We start from the raw sequence: 24,950 nt of genomic DNA, 5'->3' as shown, positions 1-24,950 counted from the left end.
TGTTTGTCTTACTTTGCTAATTTGCTAGCTCGATTACACCCGACTCGAACTGAACTGGGTTTCGTTATTTTCGTATTTCTTATTATGAGTTGGGTCGGGTTGGATTGTTTTTTTGGAATTGAATTGGCAAGGTTCGGTTTTTGGGTTTAAGAAACAAAGTTTTGGGTCAATCCGAATCGAATTAGTCCATTATAATAATAAAAATGAATCATAACATATACTTCGAGTAGACCATAGTTTTACGGTTTTTTTTTGCACGCTACACCTCTGCATCACACGCTATCACCCACACCCTCGCCACACTACCCCTCGTATCCATCGCATCACACGCCGATGCATGTCACACCATCCCTCGCAATTGCATACTAGCACGTCGCTCGCTCACCATTGATTGTGTTAAATAATTATATACTGTAGATAAATATAATTTTTTTTTTAAAATTGAAGAACCTGACAACTTAATCCGAAAATAAATTGTGGAATTTAGTTGTGAAACCATTTCGAGTTACTAATCCAACCAACTCGAAACTCGTGTACCCTATTTTCCTTATTTTTAAATTACACGAGTCGATTTCATGAGTTTTTATTTGTAATCGTAAAGTAATTGACCTTTAAAAAGTCATAAAAGTCGGGCAGTTCGTTTTAAAAAGCAAGGTCAAATCTATATTAAAAAATAAATAAATATTCAAAAAGTCAAAGATATATATTAAACACATATTAAATTATTAACTTTTTTATAAGTATTTTTTGTATTTTTCATCTATTATTTTAAATACGCAATTAAATAGATACATGTATAGTCGACCGATAAAAATATATCTATTAATTATAGGTTCGAGGCTCGAATCCTAGCTGAACGAAAGATCTGATAACCCGTTTACAAACTGATGGGCTTCATGATATCCAACACCGTCGGGCCCATTTTTACAAAGAAAAAAAAAATTATGGTTTTGGTATATTTATCTTTCAATTTTTAAATAAAATTTATTGTCGTTTAGACTACCCGAAGAAAGAAAAACGAGTTCAAGATCAAGAGCCAAAGAAGCGGACCGAGAAAAAGGAAGAAGCGTTTCATTTACTGTAAGCTCGGTTGCATTGTCTACCTCAACTGTCACTTACCTAATAAGCTTGTGGAAGACGAAGTCGTGTACGTTTTGATACTATATTTGAAGCAGTTATCTGAATTCATGAGTAAAAAATCAAACAAATCTGTAGGACAGTATACGACCGGGCTTATTTGGTAAATGTCCCGACTCCCTCCATGTTCCACACTCCCTACGAATCTCCTCGGTGCTCCCGACCATGTGGGTAAAATTGACATATCTACAAAGGCGTGAGTTGTAGTCTCGACCTAAACTTCTTGACGGGAGCTCCTTTGCTTCTGTTTTTTTTTTTCAGAAATAACGGTTAAAATTATTTAAAAATTATTTATATATTAAAAAAATATATGATTAGATCCAATTTCTTTAATTAAAATAATAAATAAATAAATAAATAAATATACTTCCCATTGGGCAGTTGGATCTAGATATTTAGCATTAAATATTACAAGTAATTATAGAAGAAAAATCAGAGCATGCTTAACCACTCATTGGCAATGCATTAATTTATATTACCAAATATTATTATTTTTTAATATTTTTTTAAAAATTCAATTTTAAATTTCCTACTTTTATTTCTTTAATTACCACAATAATATTCATTCATTTATTTCTTTTTTCAATTATTTAGATAGAAATATTTGGATTAATATATATATATATATATATTGTAACGACCCAGATCTACCTCTAGCAGATATTGTTCTTTTTGGGCTTTCCCTTTCGGGTTTCCCTTCAAGGCTTTAAAACACGTCTACTAGGAGAAGGTTTTCACACCCTTATAAATGGTGGTTTGTTCTCCTCCCCAACCAATGTGGGATATCACAATCCACCCTCGTTCGGGGCCCAGCGTTCTAGCTAGTACTCTTTTCTTCCTCCAATCGATGTGGGACCGCCCCCAAATCCACCCCATTTGTGGTCCAGCGTCCTTACTGGCACACCGCCTCGTGTCTACCCCCCTTCGGGGAACAACGAGAAGGCTGGTACATCGTCCGGTGTTTAGTTCTGATACCATTTGTAACGACCCAAATCCACCACTAGCAGATATTGTCCTTTTATATATATATATATATATATTTGGATCTAAATACCATTTAATGAGGGTTATGAGTATAAAATTATTTTGGCCTGAAATATCAGATGCATCTTGTGTGGCTAAGTAAAACTAAGAATAAAATATTGGATGATAAATAATTTAAATTATTGGGTGTAAGGGCAAATCTTATTTGTGTATATCTCGATATGGTCGTTTACGGTCAAACCCGTCCTTTGAAATATATGAACTACTATATAATCGAACGACAATTTGATAGCGTGTTTGAATTTAACTCGTAGAAGATCACAAAATAATCAACACGATCGTAGTTTAATGGTTAAGACAGTCTTAATTCCTCTAAGAACGGTTTGTTCAAATTCTATCATCCTTATACTTAATCCGAGCATGGTTCAATGACCCGGTAACCTGACCAACCCAAAAAATTAGTTTGGTTTGCTGGTTGACTTTTTGTTTTGTTGGGTCAACTTGACCCACCTGAAAGTAGGTTACAACGCAACCGTGCATTTGAAAAGATTAAGAATATTTAATGTTTGTAATTGATGTTAGTGGTGTGGGATTTTAGTTATTAATGTAACATGCATTATAGATAAGTATAATTTTTTAAATAATTAAAAAAAAAAACGACTCAGCAATCAGCATCAGCTCAACCCAACTCAAAAATAGAGGGTTGGGTTGTGAATTCTATACAAGTTGCTCGGGTCACCACCTGAACATCCTTAACACAAGCTAATTTTGAATAATTCAAATATATTTATAAATCCAACCAATAAAAAACCGAAAATATGTTCCAATTTAATTTGGAGATAACATATAAATTTAATATTTTGATAATTAATTTATATTAAATTAAAAAAATAAACATTAATATAAAAAAATCAAAGGTATTTACTGACGAACTGAAACTATATATAAACGAAAGTGATATTAAGGATATGAAATTACTGTAAAAAAAAATGGATACTTATACCGACCGCATACAAAATTTTCTTAAAAATAAGTAAAAATTAAAGGTTAAATTTAATTTACTGTTGAATCATATAATGTGTCAAATTCAAATGATTTAATAGGATGGTTGGATTTCGATCCAACGGCTATAAACTCTCCGTTTGTCTTCATCCTTATGGATCTTCATAGACTGCCATTGGAACATAGCCATGTGGTCCAACTCTTGGGCGTTGACTGATCTTATCGTTTACTTTTTTTTTTCCCTCCAAAAGACATAAATGTTTAGATATTAAAGGAAAAGCAAAGCAAAAAAACTGATGGATATGGAAGCTAGCTATTCCATGTTTTAAATATCTTTCAAAGATCGGTCGATAAATCTACTTCAGATCATTAAAGACGTTTGAACTGACTAAGTCTTCAATACAAGGAATATACATATGTAGTCTAACCTCGCCGCTAGTAGATATTGTCTGTTTTGTCTCGTTACGTATCACCGTCAGCCTCAGGGTTTTAAAACGTGTCTTTCAGAGTTACGCAGCAGAACCGAGACTTCCCTTGAAAGTTTTTGGGTTTTCCTTTCTGGGTTTTTCGATTACGCGTCTATTGAGAGATCAAACTGCTCCGAGTAAAACATGCTTAACTATTGGGTCTCTATGATTGAGCTACCAAAAATGAAGGTGTATCTTGTTGGTATAGGGAGTGACTTTCAATTCTTTTAAGCTTTTCTCTTAATCATTCTATCCCCTGGGTCGCTCTCATTCAGATATAATCTCGGTTCATTCATGTATTTCTCCTTTACTCGAGTGTCGTACTTATAATTAGACATTATAAGTGTCGAGAAATACGAGTCGACTTATTTTAAAAAAAATTGTTAATGAGACAAAAGTGTTAGTGGCTTCACACTCACTAATTTCTTAAAGTGTTGACCACTAAAGAAATTATTGTCCCTTTTTCAACCACTTTCCAAAAATCACACACTTAAATTTAAAATAACAAAAAATATCATGTGATTCATGTATTTATTAAAAGCAATATGAAGTTGGACAACTTTTAATTTTTTTTTTTTTTAAAATAAAGTTTATTTAGAAAATAGACTTCAAATAATCGTTACGTGTTCGTTAAAAATTATTTAAATTGACGAGTTCGATTGAAAAAAAAAACATGAAATTAAACTAAGAGTTGTTGTGTCGGAAAAGAGGAACCAATGACCTAATCTGTAGACAATATAATAGAAACGAGTTTTTATGTTCTAATTTTTCGTAATGTAATTTAGGTCCTTGAGGGTATTACCGGTCTTTTATCTGTTACAATAAGGGTATACCTGATCCGATTTTGGTGAAAACTATAAACCAAAACCGACCCCGAAGGTTTAGAACAAGTTTGAATAAACAAAAAATTCTCATATTTTTCGGTTCATGTCTCGGCTTTAGGGAGGAGATGATTGAGGGAAAAGGAATAACGTCAGCCACAAATGCAAGTTTGTACAAAATATTGTGCCACCAGTAATAGTAATAGTGTAACGTCTCGTACCCAGAATTTGAAAACTGAATTTGGCACTGGATAGCCTCTAAATTTTTTTGCATCTCTTGTGACTCGACCATGTTATCTACTTATCTTGAACTGTTACTAAGCTCGGTGGCTTGAGAAACACGATCAACTTAACCAACTATTTGAGTTACGTTATCAACTTATTTGAATTGAGTTGATTCAACTAAATGAAAAACTGTATGAGTTGGATCGGTCCATGAATTCTCCTAAAATATTAACAGTTCAAGGGTATTAATAAAAAAGTTGAAATTCAGGGATTGAGTTGGTTCGATTAATGGCACTTTTGAATTTTTTTAAAAAGTTGAAGGGTATTAATGGAATTTTTCAAAGTTCAAGAATATTTTTAAAATAGAATATTAACGGTTTTCATTCAAAACTAACCGAAAGGGTATTTTTGGAACTTTTTTTAAAGTTTAAGGTTCTTATTGAAACTTTTGAAAGGTTCGAGGTATTGTTCAGACAAAATACAACGTTTAAGAGTATTTTTATTGATATGATCTTATTTTAATTTTTCTATTTTAAAATTGAATTAAAATTTTTAATTGAACATCTAAAAAATATATACTTTTTAAGAATAATTCAATATTTTTTAAAATTTATAAATACCTAAACATAAAATTTTTATATCCAAAAGATCGGTTATTAAATTTTTAAATATGTCAATAATTATATAATTTTAATTATATAATTGGTTGGAAATATATTTTAATTTATTTATTCCATATAATAATTTAAAAACCCAATATATTTTATTTTGGTCATAGTTAATAAATTCATTATATATTATATATATATATTGTAATGTGCTTAATGATTATAGATAAAAACAATTGACTTTTATTATTATTATTATTATTATTTCAAGAATGCGTAAGAACAATTGACTTAGAAAACATTAAAAAAAACATTTATATTTTCTACTATTTTTAAATACATATCTTTAATAATAATTTAAAATAATTTAAATAATTTTCATAATTTGTTTAAAACTAGGATAGGATTGTAACTCTATTTTCGAGTTGGTCGGGTCAAGTCGAAAACCGACCCAAATCTTTTCAGTTTTTCAAAACTTCAATCCAACCGAGACTGAAAAAAATCTAACCTAACCCAACCTTTATGATTTGAGTTGGATAGTCTAAGTTGGTCGAGTTCACGAGTCGTATGAACACTCGTAGTTACGATGTCTGATCTAAAAATCCCCTCAACCGCTACATATTTTTTAGTCAATAATTTAAATTACTTTAGTCTTTGTTTAATTAAATCAAAAGTGACTTAATTTCGATCTTACAAGCAATCCATATGAAAAATTCCAAATAACATATATAATTAAAGTCAATATATATATATATATATATTTTATTTTTTTTTATTTTATTTATTATTATTCTAAATGGGTATATTTGATAATTTTTTTTATCATTTAAAGATAATTAAAAAAATTATTTTTTTTTTTCTATTTTAAAATAGTGAATAATTTTATTTTAATGTGATTTATTTGAATTTTATAACAAAAATAATGGAATAAATCAAGTTAAAATGTCATTATTAGGTGCAAATTGATAATTTTTAAAGAATAAATAAGCTTCAAAATGATTCTCACCTACCTAAAAATTTAATATAATAAATAATAATAATAATAATTATTATTATTATGATTGACAAGTTCATTATGTAAAAATAACAAAATGATTATAATTTGGACCTTAATTGTAATATAATTATAATCAAATCATCGTAATCAAATAGATTAGATGGCTCGAGATTTGGATCAGAATTCGGTACTTGAGGGTCCCGACGTTCTCCTGCGATATGGTCATGTTACTTACTTCTCGCTTCTAAAAGTGAAAGTTAACCCCATAAACTAACACGAGTCATTCCAACATGTTTTGTCTTCACTTCTATGCATCTCAGTAAAAATTTTAATAGATCATAGAATTGCTCCAAGTCTAGCACGTTTAACCGTGTAGTTTCGTATGATTGAGCCACCGAAAAAAATGCATATTGTTGGTATAGATAGTAATCATCGTTTTCTTTAAGCTTTTCTTAGTCATTCTGTCTTCAAGATCGCTCTCATTCGGATTTGGTATCGGTTTATTCATGTACCCCTTTTTTACTCGACTGTCAGAATAATTTTTTTTTTTTTTTTTTTTTTTTTGCATGAACAGTAAGAATAACGAGCATTAATTCGATTGAGAACTCCTAACAAATCGAATGTATTTATGTATAAATATAGTATAAACCGAACTGTAACCGCCCAAGCCCACCGTTAGCCGATATTGTTCTCTTTGGGCTTAAGTTTCGTTCAAGGTTTTAAAAACGTGTTTGCTAGGGAGAGATTTCCACACTCTTATAAAAAATGCTTTGTTCCCCTCACGAATTGACGTGGGATCTCACAAGAGAAAACACCTCATATACGCACCACCGAAAGCCCGCCCAGGCACGAGGAAACAAAAACTGGAAAGATTAGGGATAGGAAGCCCACCTAATCCACCCCCTTTCGGGGCCTAGTGTCCTCGATAGCACTCGTTCCCTTTCCAATCGATGTGGGATCTCACAATCCACCCCTTTCTAGACACAACGTTCTCACTAGCACTTGTCGCTCTTTTCAATCGATGTGGAATCTCTACCACTATCAGATAATACCCTTCATTATCGCTAAGGCCTCTCGACCTTCCATGTCGTTGCCAATAGCAACTCGAACAAGCAAGGTGACGGGACAAAATGGGAGGCATCCATTGTAACAATAACAATAACAAGCTCGTGTTTTAACTCCTCAAATATCATTTATCGTAACACTCGAACAAACACCACATTCGATATAATTTCAAAAAAATTTAGATAACCAAATGTTTGTAATACCTTGAAAGATGAGAGAGAGAAAATGGCCGTACATATTTTTATCTTGAAGGATAAGAGTGTGAAAATCTATCCGGAGTGAATACGTTTTAAAACCGTGAGGTTGCAACAATACGTAACAGACTAAAACAAACAATATCAGCTAGCAGTGGGCTTGAACTATTACAAATGGTATTAAAGCTAGACATCGGATGATGTGGCAACAAGGACGTTGGTCAGAGCCAAACACCAGATGGTATTGCCAACGAGAACATTAGGCCCCAAGGGGGTAGATTGTGAGATCCTACATCGACTGGAGAGGAAAACAAAACATTCCTTATAAGGGTGTGGAAACCTCTCTCCAGTGGACGAGGCTACAACAATGCATAATGAGCCAAAACAGACAATATCTGCTAGCGGTGAGTTTGAGCCGTTACACGTAAGGTCTCATACAAAAGCCGAAAATATTATGAAATAAAAACATTAATTTTTAGAGAAATATTATATATATATATATATATTTTAAAAAAAAACTATATGATATGTAAAATTAAGATCTTATTATAAGAGCTCTAGATAGGAAAAAAGGGGTAAAAATATGTCTCCTTGGAAAGTACACCCACAACTAATAAACACCATGTGGCATGAATTATTTAATAATACCATTATTACTTTTATATATATATATATATAGATATATATATATATTTTATGGAAAGGTAATTAATTTTATAATAAGAGTCATTTGGTCATCATTAAGCTCCCCTCCACCATACATCAAGGTTCATTATATTATAATTATCACATGTTTTTATTTTTTTCCATTTACTTTATTAATACATTTTTTTCAATAAATTTCTAAAAAAAATTATACAAAATAATTAATATTTACATTTTTTATATAATTTTTCCATCTTTAAATAAAAAAAATATATATATAATTTAAAGAAGGTTCTAGATTCACTTAATTATATTTATATATTTAAATATTTTTTTCGTCTATAAATTAAATTAAAAATTTTAAATTGATAAAATAAATTTTAAAGTTTAGAGTCGTATTAAATATGAAAGTTAATAATTTAAAATTTTATTAAATATTTAAAAAGTTTTTTTTTTTTTTTTTTTTTTTTTTTTTTTTTGATTCTTTTATGAGCAAAAGTTCTTAATTGAATGGCTTTAACCTCCCACACGATCAAAATTCACAACCCCTCTTCCTTTTTCTCCATCCACCACCATCAAATCGACAGCGACACAAACAAAGAGGGAAAAAAACAAGCAAACCCCACTTCGTCGGCCCTGTTTTTATGCCCTCCTCCGCCGTGAACGGCTGATTTTCACTATCCTCACTCCACATTACCGGCCGGAGAATCGAAATTTCGTCTTGCTTACTAAAATCCGCCGTGGACGGTGGCGGAGGTAGCTCGAAGTCGCTGTCGGCGTCTGAAAATCAAACCCCTAAGGTTTCTTCGTTCTAACTTTCCGGCAAGGCAGTTGGGGAAAGAGGGTTGGATTGAAAAGGAGAGGGAGAGAGAGTGATAGTCCACTCTTGTATTTGACTAATTTATCTCTCTCTCTCTCTCTCTCTAGAATTATTATATTACTGTGACTTTCTGATTATTTGGGGTTTTTTATTTGGGGGTTTTCGTTTTTCTTTGATACCCATCTCTGTGAATAGAAGAAACTTAGGAACGGAGGGTTTCTTAGAGATGAAGATTGAAGTGGAGAAGCAAATAAGAGGAAAAGGGTAAGAATCGTTATGGGTTTTTGATGAACAGGGGAAGAAGGTAATGCAATTTTGGGTGTTGGGTTATTGTAATCTTATGCTATTTGATATCTGTGATGGTAGAATAGGTAGCTATGTAGATATAGACAATGAAAACTTGTAGGATTTTAGCTTCCTGTTTATGAACAATCATGGTTTATAAGATACACTTTGTATTCTGGTTGTTCTTGTTGTTGTTGCTGTTGTTTGAGCCCACATTTCAACAAGATTCACCGGTTGAACGTGTCGAACGAGTTGCGTTACTTGAGCTCAGATCGTCGTTAGGTTTGAGAAGCAAGGAGTGGCCCATAAAGGGTGACCCCTGCTTAGTTTGGAAGGGTATCAAGTGTCAGAATGGTAGGGTAACTGAGATCAATATTGCTGGATTTAGAAGAACAAGAATTGGTAAACAGAACCCTCAGTTTGCTGTTGATGCCTTGGCTAATTTGACTTTGTTGCAGTCCTTTAATGCATCTGAGTTCTTGCTTCCCGGAGTCATTCCCGAGTGGTTCGGGTTGCGTCTTGGCTTGCTACGAGTGCTTGATCTGCGGTCGTGTTCTGTATTTGGTTCTATTCCATTGAGTATTGGGAGTTTGAACAACTTGACTGATCTGTATCTGTCTGATAATAATCTTACTGGGACTATACCTTCTAGTTTAGGCCAATTGTTGAGCCTTTCGTTGCTTGATTTATCTCGTAATACACTCACCGGAATGATTCCCTCGTCGCTTGCATCTCTTGTTCATCTTTCTCTGCTTGACCTTTCCTCTAATTACTTAGCTGGGTCCATCCCTCCCGGCGTTGGGAGCTTATCGAAGCTTCGATATCTAAATCTTTCGAGAAACAGCTTATCTTCTTCGATACCTACTCAGTTTGGAGGGCTTGTTAGTTTAGTTCACCTTGACTTGAGTGTCAATTCTTTGTCTGGTTCATTGCCTTCGGAGTTAAGAGGATTAACGAGCTTGCGAAATATGGTACTCGGGAGCAATACGCTCGTTGGTTCCTTGACTTACGATATGTTCCACACTTTAACACAGTTGCAATACTTGGATCTGAAGGATAATAGCTTTACTGGCTCAATCCCTGGTGGGTTGTGGTCTATGCCTGGATTGCAGCTTCTTGATGTGTCTGGGAATAATTTCACTGGGACACTTCCTAATTCTAGCTCGAGTTCGAATATTACTGGTGCCGTACTGAATATATCTAAGAATCTGTTTTATGGGAGGCTTACACCCATATTGAAAAGATTCAGTGTCGTCGATCTGTCGGAAAATTACTTTGAAGGCAAAGTTCCCGAATATCTACCCACCGACGTATCTTTTGTGAGTAACTGCTTCACAAATGTGTCGAGACAGAGGACGTTGGCTGTATGTACATCGTTCTATTCTGCAAGAGGCCTGACTTTTGATAATTTTGGCTTCCCTAAGGCTACGCAACCTCGACAAGCGGAAGCGTTGAAGAAGAAGAGCAATAGAAAAGCTATTATCTTGGGCAGTGTTATTGGGGGAACTTCTCTTATCTTGCTAATAGTATTGCTGATGTTTATCTTCCTTAGGAGGCGAGCAAGAAGCACGACTACTCAACGAGGAGGAGGCGTCGTGGGACCAGTTCTTCCCGAGGACACTACCGAACCATCTCCTGGATTGTTGATTGACTTTGCAAGTTTAGGAGAAACGTTCAAGTATCAACAAATGCTTCAAGCAACGAACGATTTTAGTGATTTGAACCTTATCAAACATGGTCATTCAGGGGATCTCTTCCATGGCGTATTGCAAAATGGGGTTCGTGTTGTTATCAAACGGGTCGATTTGCGCGTTATTAAAAACGACGCTTATTTGGTCGAATTGGAATTCTTTAGCAAGGTTTCGAGTGTACGATTGGTTCCTCTTATCGGGCATTGCTTGGAGAATGAAGATGAAAAGTTCTTGGTGTACAAATATCTGCCGAACGGCGACTTGTCAGCTTCGTTGTTCAAGAAAATCAAGACAGATGATGATACTTTGCAGTCATTAGATTGGATTACAAGGCTTAAAATTGCATTAGGAGCTTCAGAGGGCCTTTGTTTTCTACATCATGATTGTAGCCCACCCCTTGTGCACAGGTATTACAGAATCTTTCCTTTTCTATTGTCGATAATCATCGTTGTTCGTGTTCTTAGCGTTCGTTTGGTTCCTCGATATCATATTGGGCACCACGACACCTCCCGAACAATCACTAACATTGCTTTCTTTTGGTAATGAAGAGATGTTCAAGCAAGTAGTATACTTCTTGATGATAAATTTGAAGTGCGACTTGGAAGCTTGAGCAACGTTTGTAGCCAAGAAGGCGATGGCCAACCGAGCAGGATTACGAAGCTTCTCAAATTGCCACAGTAAGTACTTTCTTAAGATGAATCCCTTTTTATCGTTTTATGGTCTCAGTTTGAACTAATCGAAACTAGCTAACCCGTAAGCTGCTGAGCTTGAGCGACGTCTGTATCGCTCTGTGTTCTTACTAAAGGGTCTAGAAATGGATGGATAGCTTTATTTACTCTATTCTGTTTTTTAAGGAAGAAGTTCAGAAAAGAACATCGTTTAGCAACCATTATATCGATGTTGTGGCGATCACGTTTCGTTTCGTTCATTCGGATGTTGTTTTTTGTATAAACGTAGTTTCGTGGCTGTATCTGTCGATCGGACTACAACTTGCATCTGCTCATATATATATATATATGTTCCTCGCTTTGCGAAGATTTGATTATTGTGTAATGTTGTTCGTAGATTATTCTCTGAAATTAAACTTCCCTAAATGATGTGCAGGTCATCGGAGCAAGGCGCTTTAGGTACGTAAGAACTTGGTTTTTCGTTGTTATATCTGTTTTTCGATCACGGTTCATGATTCGATTCACACGAGCAATTCATTTAACTTATATCATGGTCTTGATTAGCATGTAAACACTTGAAGGAAGAATTCAGCTCAACCATCTATTTTTCCTTAACGGGTTGTCTAATTAGGGGTGGAGTGACATGTGGGATCCCACATCGGTTGGGGAGGAGAACGAAGCATTCTTTATAAGGGTGTGGAAGCCTCTCCCTAGTAGACACGTTTTAAAAACCTTGAGGGGAAGCCCGAAAGGGAAAGCCTAAAGAAGACAATATCTGCTAGCGGTGGACTTGGGCTGTTACAAATGGTACGAGAGCCTGACACCGGGTGATGTGTCAGCGAGGAGATTGAGCCTCGAAGGGGGGTGGACATGAGGCGGTGTGCCAGCAAGGACGCTGGGCCTCGAAGGGGTGGATTGAGGGTCTCACATCAATTGGAGAATGGAACGAGTGTCAACGAGGACGTTGGACCCCGAAGAGGGGTGGATTGTGAGATCCCACATCTAGTAGGAGAGAGAACGAAACATTCTTTATAAGGGTGTGAAAACCTCTCTCTAGCATATGCATTTTAAAAACCGTCTTAGAGAATAAAACTATGCAAAAGTATTTACTAAATTCATCCATTCTAACAACCAGGTTTGCAGACAGCAGTATGTACGTACGACGTTTACTGCTTCGGAAAGGTGTTGTTGGAGCTGGTAACAGGAAAGCTCGGGATTAGCGCCTCCCCCGATGCCGAAATCAAAGAATGGTTAGATCAGACGTTACCGTGCATCAGCATAAACAACAAGGAACTCGTGATGAAAATCCTGGATCCATCCTTGATAGTAGACGAGGATCTGTTGGAAGAAGTATGGGCTGTGGCTGTCGTCGCCAAGTCGTGTCTCAATCCGAAACCTTCAAGGCGACCCTTGATGAAATACATTGTCAAGGCTTTGGAGAATCCATTGAAGGTAGTAAGGGAAGAGAATTCGGGTTCGGGACGGTTTAGATCGACTTCCATAGGAAGTTCTTGGAATGCTGCTTTGTTCGGTAGCTGGCGTCAAAGTCTATCGGATCTAACCGTGCTTCCATCAGCTTCAATGTCAAAAGTAGGTGGAAGTAGTTTCAAACGATCAGGAACGATGGGTTCGCAAGGAAGCGGACAGAACGGTGGCGGGGAACATTCGTCTTCTCGTCGACAGCATTCGAAGGAGATATTCCCGGAACCGACGGACGTCGAAAGATTGGAGAACGAGTAGCGGAAATACATTGGTTTGGTGTTTGATTCTTTGTTAATAACACAGCACACTCAAATTGGTTTTGGAGCAACTGAGAGAGTGAAATACAGAGAGAAAGAGAGAGGGAGAGAGGGTTCTGTTTGATTACTTGTTTTCTATGAGAAAACAAGCTGCATTTTTTCTGTAATTGATCCATTGGTTTCTTGTAGCTTTTGGAGTGTAAATTGTAAGTTGTTTTATATTCTCCATTCAAGCCATAAATGGCCCGGTTTTCGGCTGATCCCGTCGCACGTAAATCAATTTATGGCTCGACCCACGTAGAAAGCTTAGTTGGTTTGTCAGGGTTCTAGCTAGTTACACGTATAGATTAGTTAAGGTATGGATATTATGTTTTATACGAGGGTCGTAATTAATGAGTATCAAGATTCCATGATTTTACTAGGTTGAGGTACCAATGGCCCACTACTACTTAATGAGTGTACTCGTCAATGCTACTCTTTTCTTTTTAGATGATACTCGAGTTTTCATGGCTTGTGGTAGATGATATTACGAGCTATGTAAAAAATATGATATGCAAAGGTAAAAATATCAACAGTTCAAATCCCGAATCACAATAAGAGCAATGAAAAACAATATAAATAACGATATTTCTTGTATCTGTTCTTACAATTCATTATGGTTTTCTCCGAGAAAACATATTCATTTTCGTTGGTCATTCTCCTTATTAGCACGAACTTTATTGAAATTACAACAATGAAATCGAACGACTATGGAGTATCTCGAGATGGATGACTAAGATAAGATCAATGGTGATGGATATAGATATTGTCATGATGATAAACCCCGCGTAATTATGAAAACTTAGAGAAAAATAGTAAATTCCACTCGGATTTTGTAATTTCAATAGAAAACCATGAGTTTAGCAGAGATATTGAGAGAGTTTAATATTTGAACCTTAGAGGTCGAAAGCTCATCGGGGGAAGGACAAAGGAAAGCGTGATGCCTAATTAAATCAATCGATTCGTCATGGTAGAGAAGAAAATCGTGACCCTGTTTTTAACAAGGCATTCCTTCTCCAGAAGTTATGGGGCTATCCCGACCCCACAACAAAAGAAGAGTTTACTGGGTGAAGCTAGATAAATTCAATTATCAGACATTCTCGACTCAGTAACCCACCAAACGAAATCGGTGGTCTCTTAGTCACGACCCCGAACTATTTACGAGCCATGGCAAGGACTAGGAGGTTTGATTTTGGAACCCAATCCCACCAAAACCCAAACCCAAACCCATTCTCCAACAAATCCAAACTTGACCATAGTCCTATCTTCTTGACAGCCGCTGCTCCCGCCATTTCTGAGCAGAACAAAGCCATAATGTTATCTTCTTCATCTCTATACTCCAACCCACATCCCCACCTCCGTCCTCTTCATTTCCGCCCTCCCAATCCTCTCTCCAATGTCGTCCTCCACCTCCCCTCCAACCAGAAACCCAACGCCACCGTCGCCTCCGCTGATCTCCGCCGCAACAATCCGACGGAAAAACCATCCACCAACGTCTCCGATCCTATCCAGCCGGAACCCCGCAAACACAACTCCAAATCCGCCGCCCTTGTCAACCAGTACCTATCATCCGGCGAATCCCCAAATCCACAAAACCTAGAACCCGCTTTGCCCGAAGAAGAGAAAGTGAAGCTTCTCGAACTCTCGCTTGTGAGAAAACGAACCCCTCAATTTCCTGGATCGATTTATGTTCAATCCCCGAGTGATTCCGATGTGGGTTCTTCTCTTCCTCCCCTGCAATCTCTGTTTCGAAATGCAGGAAGTGAGTTCGATGGCGAAGATGACCGGAAGATAATAAGGAGAGCTCTAGAGATTCGCCGGAAGGTAACCTCCGAGATCTTCAAGGAGGCGATGCGGAAAGGGAAATTTGGAATCACTTACACCGACAATTTGCTCGGTTGGTTGCCTGATTTCATCGATTTTGTAATGATTCAAGCGGCGTCGATGAAGCAATTGCCTGAATTCGCTCATTTGTCGTTCAATCTTCGTGCCAAGACCGTCATTGAAGAATCAAATGTTGTACCTCTTATTAGGTAATGGCCTATCTCCAAGTAGTTCAAAATCTTTAAGCAATTTGCACCTTACCAAACTCACCCTTCTTCTTACAGGTGGTTGAAGCATAACTCATTGTCATATCCACAGATAGGGAAGCTCATATGCATGTCTAAGGGAAAGCTTGAATCGATTAGACGTCTTGTGGAATGGCTGAAGGGGATTCATGTAAAGGGAGGATATCTTGGACTTACACTCACTAAAGCTGGAGGGAATATATTGGAACGCAGCAATGATGAACTAGATGAAATTGTGAGCTACTTAGAGAGTAATGGAGTTAGAATGGTTTGGATTGGCTTTGTTATGAGTCGATGTCCTTATTTGCTGTCTTATAGTTTGGAAGAACTGAAAAGTCGTGTGGAGTTCTTCTTGAATATGGGTATGAATGAGAAAGACTTTGGTACGATGGTCTTTGATTTCCCTAAGGTGCTTGGTCAGTATACACTTGAAGATATGAACCAAAAGGTATGTTCTCTTAAATTGTAACTTAGCATTTGAATTTTGAGCATAGTTTCTACTTAATCCATGAGGAGAGGGAAGTTTGGATGATAATGATTTAAGGATTTCTAGTTGTAGTAATGTTTTTGTAACGGCTCAAGCCCACCATTAGAAGATATTGTCTTCTTTGGGTTCTTCATTTCGGGCTTCCCTTCAATGTTTCTAGACCCTTATAAAGAATGTTTTATTCTCCTCCCCAACCGACGTGGGATATCACAATCTACCCCCTTTGGGGCTCAATGTCCTCGCTGGCACACATTCCCTTCTCCAATTGATGTGGGATATCACAATCTACCCCATTTGGGGCTCAATGTCCTCGCTGGCACTCATTCCCTTCTCCAATTGATGTGGGACTCCCCAATCTACTCACTGGCACATCGCCCGGTATCTGGATCTGATACCATTTGTAACAACCCAAGGCTTCTCCTCAAGGATTTTAAAACGTGTCTACCAGGGAGCGGTTTTCACACCCTTATAAAGAATGTTTCGTTCTCCTAATCAACTGATATGGGATCTAACAGTACTATACCAGCTCATTTTCTTGACTTTGCTTTCTATCATCTCCAAGCAGTGGGAATAATGTAACTTAAGATTTTCTGTTCTATAACATGTAGTGATATATGAATCACTTTTCTGATCGGGTATTCGCTAACATGAGGTGCTAGTCGTCGTGTTCATCCAGGTCAACTATTTAAAGGAGTTCGGGCTTGAGATTGAGGATATAGGCAGATTACTGGCATACAAACCACAGTTGATGAATGGTAGCATCGAGGGTAAATGGAAGCCTCTTGTTAAGTACTTCTACTATCTTGGAATTTCCAAAGAGGGTTTGAGGAGAATGCTTACAATAAAGCCAGTGGTTTTCTGCCTTGATCTGGAGACCATCATTGTGCCAAAGGTATTCCTTTCATGTTTCATGTCAATATTTTACGACAAAAGATGAACTAAGTAATGAAGAACGAACGAATATCTATGATTAAGATGTGTTTTTTCTTTTTTTTTTTGTGTGTGTGTGATGAAGGTGCAATTCTTCAGAGACATAGGAGTTCGAGATGACGGGATTAGTAACATGCTTGTGAAGTTTCCATCATTATTGACATTCAGCCTGTACAAGAAAATCCGCCCTGTTGTGAGTTCATTAACCTCTGTATTCTGTCTTTTTATACTTTAGTTCAGACTATTTATTTGTTGAATTGAACCCGAAGAAAGCATTCCCATATAAAGACGTTGGGAAGTGATCTCCATGGTATCTTTATGGTGTGTGTATCCTTTCGTAAGATCCCACATTGGTTGGAGAGGGAAACAAAGCATTCCTTATAAAAGTGTGGAAGCCTCTCCCTAGCAGACGCATTTTAAAACCTTGAGGGGAAGCCTAGAAGGAAAAGCCCAAAGCGGACTATCTAAATTATCTGAAATATCTACTAGCGGTAGGGCTGGGAATGTTAAAACATCATTATGTTACAACGACTTTGTATAAGGAGTAGAGTTTGTTCAAAATGTTCATAAAAGGCTGGTCATAATGTGGATCGGAGGGTTCAATGGGGCGAAAACTTTGAGATAGGGGGCGAGATAGCCCTCTTAAACGGTGATAACATGAGTGTCTTCTCTATGATATTGCAATATAATCTCAAGATCGAGTTCATATGCTATCAACAAATGTACACTATAACACCCGAACGAGATGGTAGAGAGTGCCTGAAATGTTTAGATGTGGACTTCCTTCGTCCTGCTTCGTGTTACTTGGTTCTATTGGACTGATCATATCCATTTTTCACATTGTGGGTGACAAATAAGACATTATCTCATGCCAAATATGTTGACTGTTTGATGGTTTTTCCTTTCCAAGAACACAATATTGTCTCTTCTCTACTACTATAAGAGAAAATTTAAAATTTTCATTAAGATATGCTCAATAGTCTTTACTGTAAAACCATGCAGGTCATATTCTTGATGACTAAAGCAGGAGTCAGGGAGAAAGACATTGGGAAAGTTATAGCTTTGGGACCGGAACTTTTTGGTTATAGCATAGTGCATAAGCTTGAGTTCAATCTAAAGTATTTTCTGTCACTCGGCATACATACCCGGACTCTAGGAGAAATGATTGCTGATTTTCCTATGCTGCTACGATATAATATCGACATTCTTCGACCAAAGTATCAATATTTGCGGAGAACCATGGTTCGCCCTCTGCAAGATATTATAGACTTTCCAAGGTAAGAATCAGCATATGCATATACTAACTTCTCATAAGCTTAGTTTGAAAATAATTCAGCTAGAAACCGAAAGCAAAGGATCGAAAAGGTCGTTTGGTTCAATCGTGTTCATTTGATGTACAATGAAGCTCATAATTTTGTTGAGCCAAAAGTTCTTATGATATTATATACAGGTTTTTCAGCTATTCTCTGGAGGGGCGCATCATTCCTAGGCATCAAGTTCTGGTTGAGAATTGTATAAATCTCAATCTGCGTTCCATGTTAGCTTGCACAGATGAAGAGTTTAAGAACAAGGTTGCAGATATAGTGGAAAAACGCCAAAGATTTGAATCCGGTAATGTGGATGGTTCTCTCTCTGTTCATACGACTCACGACTCTATCAACTCGACTACACTAGATGACTCGTCGGGTGAAACTATAGAAGATTGATTTGATGGTCTTGAACTTTCAACTTCCCTCCCCACTTAAAGAATATGACACAGAAGAAGAGCTCAAACTTGTTCTTATTGCACAACTATCGGAACGGATCGAGTCTTGTTTCTATGATAATTCATAGCTATCCAAAGACATTAGAGAACAAAAGACTTTCAATCCAACAGAGAGAAGGTAAGGAATGCTAATCACCTTATCAACTTCTTTCACCATGCTGTATACATATTGTATCAAATGATTTTCTTTCTGTGTGAATAGTTAAAGGTTTGAACAAAACTGTGATGATTTACGAGTCCTGATCCATCTGTAGCAGAGCGATTGCATAGCAAAAAAACGCTATAAAAGAACAACGAGGACAAGTTAGATCAGCAGTCTCAACTCTAGACAAGGGTGGACACAACTATGGCTGCAAGATATCACAAATGTACATGTCATAAAGTTCTCTGTTTTTCAGATGGTGCTACATTTCTTCTGTTTTTCAGCTCTTCATATGGATGGCTGAGGGCAACAACTTTCAATGAAAACAGTAATAGCTTCTATAAATGTTCAAAAAGAAAGCAAAAATGTTATATTGTACTACGAACAGACGCATGCAAATTCCTTATAATTTAATGCCTCAAAAGTGTTACTCTTATCTTAATTCTAACAATACCAGAGATTGATCCGTGAAGAACATTGAGGATATATTGATGACATTTTTCATACTTTAGGTACATTGCAACTGCATGAGAAACCATAACGTTCCCATTTTTATTGGGAAGAAAAACAGAACGCACCAAGAAAATTCCCAAACTTGGATCTTAGTAAGCAGCAAGAATTATTTTCTCAACTCATGTTTACCAAGAATGCAAAATAATTTCAACAGCATGCTCAGGTTTATCCTATTGTGAAGGCAATAAGAAAACTCAAATGTAGAGTGCACCGTGGGTAAATGTCTCAGCGATAGAGACTTTCAGATCTGAGGTTCTCTGCAATCTCGGTCTCCCAGCGGTCTCCGTTCTCGAGCAACTTTTCTTTGTCATAGAGAAGCTCCTACAACATCACGAAACTATGAGGCTAATATTCTTCAGCAAGTTTAGAAGCTTATCATAACATTCAAAACATAATAAGATCAACCTCGTGAGTCTCTGTGGCAAACTCAAAGTTGGGACCTTCAACAATGGCGTCAACAGGGCATGCCTCTTGACAGAACCCACAGTAGATGCATTTGGTCATGTCAATGTCATACCTGAAAATTAAGAATATTTAGGGACATAGATATGACGATAACGAGATCGTGGGGAGGTGATCACCTTGTGGTCCTACGGCTACCATCTTCCCGTTCCTCAGCTTCGATTGTGATTGCTTGAGCAGGGCAAATCTAACAAGGAAATCAAAATATAATGACAGACACAAGTTCAATGCTACAACTCGAAGTAATAATCAGCCAAACTTATGCACAAATGTAGCACGTTTTGAAGTAGCTAATTTATCTCCATGTGTACTTAAGAGATCAAAACCCAAAATATTACAAGCATTATCAAAGTTCTTTATAAGATTTAAAACGTGAAGATCTTATTATCCACAGTGTTACGAGGATACAGAGCAAAACTACTCTGCAGATGTAATGCAATCTAATAAACCACTGATGAGAAATATGAGCACAAATAGTTTTCAAAGTTTCATCTTTTAGAGAACTCATAACATTGTTCACTAGTGACTGAAAGTAACAATGCGCTTCAATGCATTAAGAGACGGTAAAACATCAACCAAGCTTTACCAAGCTATAGTGCTCTACTGCTACAGTCTAAGAGTAGGTAGGTGTAACAGCCTAAGTCCACCGCTAGCAGATATTGCCCTCTTTGGGCTCTCCCTTTCGGGTTTCCCCTCAAGGCTTTAAACGCATCTGCTAGTAAAAGGTTTCCACACGTTTATAAAGGGTATTTCGTTCTCCTCCCCAACCAATGTGGAACTCTCACAGTAGGCACAAGGAGCAGCAATTATTTTCACATTCAACTATGAGGATGGTTAATAGACAATATATATTATAAGATCAATGATGGCAAGAAATATACAGACTTCTCCAACATTTCGTTGTAAAATTATATTGTCCAAACAAAAATGACTTAAACTAAAAGTTAAAAATATAGATTCAGATTCGATTCAGATTCTTACAGCTTCACAAAGTTTACATGCAATGCATCGTTCTTCTCCAGTTGCATATCTTCGGAGGGCATGCTCACCTCGAAAACGAGGGCTTAGGGGGCCTTTCTCGAATGGATAATTGATCTGTATAATACATGTACAATAATCAGAAATCAGGATCAACAAGAATTTTAGCTTAGTGCCAAAGAATGTTGATTGGAAGACACTTACAGTGACTTTTTTCTCAAAGAAGTATTTAAGAGTCAGCATCAAACCCCGGACCATTTCAGTGAGAAATAACGTGTTTATGCTACGCTCAAAAACTACAAACGACCAGGAAATTAATTTTTGTAAGAACCATAAAAAATAATAGAACAAACAATTGAAAAGTATTTAAAAGTAAACAGTGAAGGAAGTATGGAAAGAAATATAAAATTACTTGAACTCCAATCCTTTGACATCTCCTTGGCAAGCTGCTCTCTTTCTTCATCTTCTGTACAAGTAATGAGATGGAAAAGAATTTTAAGCAAAGAAAAATCCATAGCACCAAGTATATGTCATGTGGATCATATACAAACTGCTTAAGTTCAGCTTCAGCAGTGATTAATTAGGCCAATATGATGAGAACCAGAAACAAAACCTCTTTTGGTACTGTACAAGTGTGCACTTGACCGTAGATCACGAAAAGGAGAACTTTGCAATGCTTGTCCAGAGACGGCCTAACAACAGTAGATTACACATAATAAATAAAACAAAGGGCAAAAAAGTTGTTACAACTTGAAGATACCCATCAAGTAAAGCTAAAGCTCAGGAGATAATATTCTTCATGAAATATCCAAGTGAAATATTCACAGCAAAGAAAATAACACAAAAGGGCCTTCAAAGGTTAACATTGAACAGAACCGTCCACCCCAGCATAGAAATAGATAAATAATGAAGATCACAGAATAAGTAACTGTTAAAGAAAAAGTCCAGAAACCATCTACCGATCTTGCGTGTGACGGCCCAAGTCCACCGCTAGCAAATATTGTCCTCTTTGGGCTTTCCCTTTCGGGCTTCCCCTCAAGGTTTTTCATTCTCCTCCCCAACCGATGTGGGATCTCACAATTCACCCCCCCTTCGGGGCCCAGCATCCTCGCTGACACTCATTTCTTTCTTCAATCGATGTGGGATGTCACAATCCACCCCCCTTCGGGGCTCAGCGTCCTCGCTGGCACACCGCCCAGTGTCGAACACTAATATCATTTGTAACAGCCAAACCCACTGCTAGCAAATATTGTCCTCTTTGGGCTTTCCCTTTCGGGTTTCCCCTCAAGGTTTTTAAAACGCGTCTGCTAGGGAGAGGTTTCCACACCCTTATAAAGGGTGTTTCGTTCTCCACCCCAACCGATGTGGGATCTCACATTGCGATGCATATAGTTAATAGCCTACATTTTTTTCATAAAATTTCAGGAGATTCCATTGCATAAACACCCTAACCATCAACTGCCTAGTCTTCCAGTAGTTAGTACACCAAGTTCCTTGTTCTAAACATAATCTGCCTCCATATGGGACATTTAAAATAACAAATCCATCATTGTTAGGGGAAAGAAAGAACAGACCGTCCCATTTCCAGTAGTTAGCAATGAAACACATTTACCATAACGATTCCGAATAACAATAATTGTATGATTAAATGAATACCCCATCTATTCTACGACTCGATTATCTAAACTAAAACAAACAAATTGTCACCCAGAAAACCTCGATTCAATAGAAAACGCAAGAAATCACGAAACAGAACAAAATCTCAACGTAATCGATAATCAAGCAATTAGCTCTTATAAATCCATAGCCGGTAGAGTACAAAAATTTGGGCAAAGAGGAGAAGAATGCTTACAAGCTGACGAGCACGAAGAGCGAGAAGGGATTTCCGAGCTAAGATCGCAGCCATCGCCAATGGTGGCTCTTTCTAAGCAATATTTTTCACCGCCACTCACAGGGTGGGATTCCGAAATGCTTCGGCAAAGGCTAAGCTCTCAGCTATGTGATCGCTGGAGTCCCGGCATCGCTCCGATTCCCGGTCGATAAAACGCTGCGTCTTGGGCTTGGGCTTGGGCTTGGGCTTCATACAGAAATTTGAGTAAGCCCAAATATAGCCCCTTTACTGGCCCAAACGGCCCATAACTTTTTATTCTTGCCCAGATTTGTAGTGAAGTTCCCTTTTTACCCTTAAATTTTGGATTTATTTCTATTTAGTATTTAAATTTCAATTTTATTTTATATTTTTATAATTATTTTTGAATTTTTTGGTCTTTTTTGTGGTAATTTTTATCGAAATTAGTTAAATAATTATTATTATTTTCACATCGGAAAGTTCCAACATTATCAATATTAAACCAAATTTAATTTTTATTAATTTTATATAATTAAATTAAAAAAATAAGTATATGGTTGAGTTAGGTTGACGTTAATTTATTTTTTTAATTAAAAATAATTAATAAATTAGAAAAATAAAATAAAAAGTAAAAAAATTATAATATGATTTAATTTTCAAAATTTATATATTTAAATATAAAATTGAATTTTATATTTTAATTATGTAAATTTGAAAAATAAATTTATAAATAATTAAATATAAAATTATTACAATTTTTATTACTTATTAAATAATTAAAATTTTACTTAAAATATCTTGAAAAGAAAAGGCAGGAAGATGCTCACTATAAAGATGGTTCCCAAACCCGCGCCTGTGTCGAAGCCTCCATTTGAAGATCAGAAATGGCTTCCGTTTGCCGATCACTTCTAGCGGCGGCGGCGGCGGGGGGTTCGAGGTCTATGGCCGGCCGTACCAGAACACTGGCTCATGTAACCCTAAAACCAGTGCCTGTTTCTTCTTCCTCCAGGGGCTTCATTTCCGTTTCCAGGTACTTCAAAGTTCGTAATTTCAATCAGTCGTTTACGTGCCGGAATTTCTTTGCGATCTTTATTAATTCTTAGTGTTTTTGGACATTTTGGATCCTGAATATACTTGATTTGCTTCCAATTTCACTGTTCGTTCTTTGTTTTTCTTCAGGATTGCTTCATCTTTGGCGTCTGTGGACTCTCTGATGCCACTCCACAGCGCCGTCGCCTCAGCTCGGCTTAAGTCTAAAATTGCCGTCGACTCGCATTGCTGGAGCTGGCTTTCTGAAGGTTGTTTTCTTTTCTTTTCTTTTTCATTTCTTTAATTGCGTTGCCCTTATAAACGTGAGTATAATCTACGTAGGGAGAGGTTTTTTGTTCATGTGATTTGGTTTTTGCTTTGTTATTGCATCCAATCTTCTTACTATCTGTTTGATTCTCGATACACTGCTAAAGTTTAGTTGAAGCTCCTCTAAAATTGATTCTATTTCCCAAACTTATCTCTCAACTTCCATATTTGATGTAAACGAAGTAAAAGAAGTTGGGAAATGAACTTCCTAGATCTGTATAACATGTAATATGCTTTCAGTTTGATTTCCTTGAACTCCGAATGCCATTTTTCTTGGACTCCATTCCATTCTAAGTTCATCCCGGTCTGAGAAGAATTTTGTTTTTGAATTTTTGTTATTTTTGAAAAATAAGATAGCTTTCCAGCTGCTTTATTTAGTTTTTTACATATAAAATCCTTTCCAAATGTTTGCCAAATTTCAAAAACCAAGAACATAAGAAGCACCGAAAAAAGATTTTATACTATAAAAAGTGAAAAATGCAAAACAAAATTGTTACCAAATGACCCATTGGTTACTGGCTAAGATTGCATCTTTTGTGTATGTACACTTCGGTCTATGAATTGCAATCAAGAAATGATACTTCATAACTTTCATCTTGAATGGTCAACCATATGTCTCTTGTATATCATATCAAGTTCATTTCCTAACTTCATTGTCTTACCTTCTCTTTCAGGATTTGCTACGCCTTTGTGACATAACAGTCGGTGAAGACAAATTGTAATTGCTAAAACAGCTTAGTGACTGGTAGCTGAAACGACCTTCCTTATCACTTGCAAGGTTTTTCATCTTTTCAACTTATCTTTGCAAGATACCTTTATCACATGAAAGAATCATTTAGACAACTGTTGTTTAGTTTTGATCATTGTATAATGCAATGCGGCCACATTTTCTGGATATGCAGAGAGCTATTGTTTTGAGCCTCTGACCACAACCCCTGAGAGATTGGATTTTCGTTAGGCGTCTCTTTGTTGCTCTTGACTTTGTTCAATACCATGCAATTGATTTTCTCTA

At 36.6% G+C, this 24,950-nt stretch overlaps 4 protein-coding genes across 7 annotated transcripts; 3 read left to right on the top strand and 1 right to left on the bottom strand.

Moving 5' to 3' along the window:
- Positions 1–8,654: 8,654 nt before the first annotated feature.
- LOC111811580 (putative LRR receptor-like serine/threonine-protein kinase At2g16250) lies at positions 8,655–13,608 on the top strand. Its single transcript, XM_023698501.2, has 4 exons — positions 8,655–11,348; positions 11,490–11,618; positions 12,046–12,068; positions 12,745–13,608. Exons 1-4 carry the CDS (start codon positions 9,400–9,402, stop codon positions 13,347–13,349), a joined length of 2,706 nt encoding a protein of 901 aa, XP_023554269.2. The 5' UTR covers positions 8,655–9,399; the 3' UTR covers positions 13,350–13,608.
- Positions 13,609–14,519: 911 nt separating this feature from the next.
- EMB2219 (Mitochondrial transcription termination factor family protein) lies at positions 14,520–19,216 on the top strand. 4 transcript variants are annotated; one of them, XR_015411897.1, is made up of 7 exons: positions 14,520–15,420; positions 15,496–15,904; positions 16,620–16,835; positions 16,959–17,066; positions 17,876–18,150; positions 18,324–18,756; positions 18,896–19,216. XR_015411897.1 is itself a non-coding variant. In XM_023697922.2 (6 exons), the coding sequence occupies exons 1-6, from the start codon at positions 14,555–14,557 to the stop codon at positions 18,577–18,579; spliced, it is 2,130 nt and encodes a 709-aa protein (XP_023553690.2). In that variant the 5' UTR covers positions 14,520–14,554; the 3' UTR covers positions 18,580–19,216. The 4 variants fall into 4 exon arrangements, 1 of the variants encoding a protein (XP_023553690.2); XR_002817507.2 differs by having other exon boundaries at positions 18,893–19,216; XR_002817506.2 differs by having other exon boundaries at positions 18,841–19,216.
- Positions 19,217–19,248: 32 nt separating this feature from the next.
- Positions 19,249–22,752, bottom strand: LOC111811173 (NADH dehydrogenase [ubiquinone] iron-sulfur protein 8, mitochondrial). Its single transcript, XM_023697923.2, has 8 exons — positions 22,586–22,752; positions 21,347–21,425; positions 21,146–21,199; positions 20,938–21,029; positions 20,737–20,850; positions 19,875–19,942; positions 19,699–19,810; positions 19,249–19,614 (listed from the first exon to the last, which is right to left on the bottom strand). The coding sequence occupies exons 1-8, from the start codon at positions 22,637–22,639 to the stop codon at positions 19,519–19,521; spliced, it is 669 nt and encodes a 222-aa protein (XP_023553691.2). The 5' UTR covers positions 22,640–22,752; the 3' UTR covers positions 19,249–19,518.
- Positions 22,753–23,420: 668 nt separating this feature from the next.
- Positions 23,421–24,950, top strand: LOC111811171 (uncharacterized). The gene is made up of 3 exons (XM_023697921.2): positions 23,421–23,612; positions 23,762–23,880; positions 24,613–24,950. Exons 1-3 carry the CDS (start codon positions 23,467–23,469, stop codon positions 24,630–24,632), a joined length of 285 nt encoding a protein of 94 aa, XP_023553689.1. The 5' UTR covers positions 23,421–23,466; the 3' UTR covers positions 24,633–24,950.

The sequence above is a fragment of the Cucurbita pepo genome, chromosome 15 (assembly GCF_057944985.1).
Source record: "Cucurbita pepo subsp. pepo isolate OVF chromosome 15, ASM5794498v1, whole genome shotgun sequence".
Taxonomy (NCBI): Eukaryota; Viridiplantae; Streptophyta; class Magnoliopsida; order Cucurbitales; family Cucurbitaceae; genus Cucurbita; species Cucurbita pepo.
The sequence above is the reverse complement of the archived record's forward strand: the minus strand, read 5'-3'. Positions and strand labels throughout refer to the sequence as shown.

Excerpts from the sequence above, each read along its gene's own strand:
- LOC111811580 (XM_023698501.2), top strand. The coding sequence starts at position 9,400 with ATGGTTTATAAGATACACTTTGTATTCTGGTTGTTCTTGTTGTTGTTG. Across the intron at positions 11,619-12,045 it reads AAGCTTCTCAAATTGCCACA|GTCATCGGAGCAAGGCGCTT; the intron begins GTAAGTACTTTC and ends AATGATGTGCAG. Across the intron at positions 12,069-12,744 it reads ATCGGAGCAAGGCGCTTTAG|GTTTGCAGACAGCAGTATGT; the intron begins GTACGTAAGAAC and ends TCTAACAACCAG.
- EMB2219 (XM_023697922.2), top strand. The coding sequence starts at position 14,555 with ATGGCAAGGACTAGGAGGTTTGATTTTGGAACCCAATCCCACCAAAAC. Across the intron at positions 15,421-15,495 it reads AATGTTGTACCTCTTATTAG|GTGGTTGAAGCATAACTCAT; the intron begins GTAATGGCCTAT and ends TTCTTCTTACAG. Across the intron at positions 18,151-18,323 it reads GATATTATAGACTTTCCAAG|GTTTTTCAGCTATTCTCTGG; the intron begins GTAAGAATCAGC and ends TATTATATACAG.
- LOC111811173 (XM_023697923.2), bottom strand. The coding sequence starts at position 22,639 with ATGGCTGCGATCTTAGCTCGGAAATCCCTTCTCGCTCTTCGTGCTCGT. Across the intron at positions 21,030-21,145 it reads GTCAAAGGATTGGAGTTCAA|TTTTTGAGCGTAGCATAAAC; the intron begins GTAATTTTATAT and ends GGTCGTTTGTAG. Across the intron at positions 19,811-19,874 it reads GGTAGCCGTAGGACCACAAG|GTATGACATTGACATGACCA; the intron begins GTGATCACCTCC and ends CTTAATTTTCAG.
- LOC111811171 (XM_023697921.2), top strand. The coding sequence starts at position 23,467 with ATGGCTTCCGTTTGCCGATCACTTCTAGCGGCGGCGGCGGCGGGGGGT. Across the intron at positions 23,613-23,761 it reads GGCTTCATTTCCGTTTCCAG|GATTGCTTCATCTTTGGCGT; the intron begins GTACTTCAAAGT and ends GTTTTTCTTCAG. Across the intron at positions 23,881-24,612 it reads CTGGAGCTGGCTTTCTGAAG|GATTTGCTACGCCTTTGTGA; the intron begins GTTGTTTTCTTT and ends CTTCTCTTTCAG.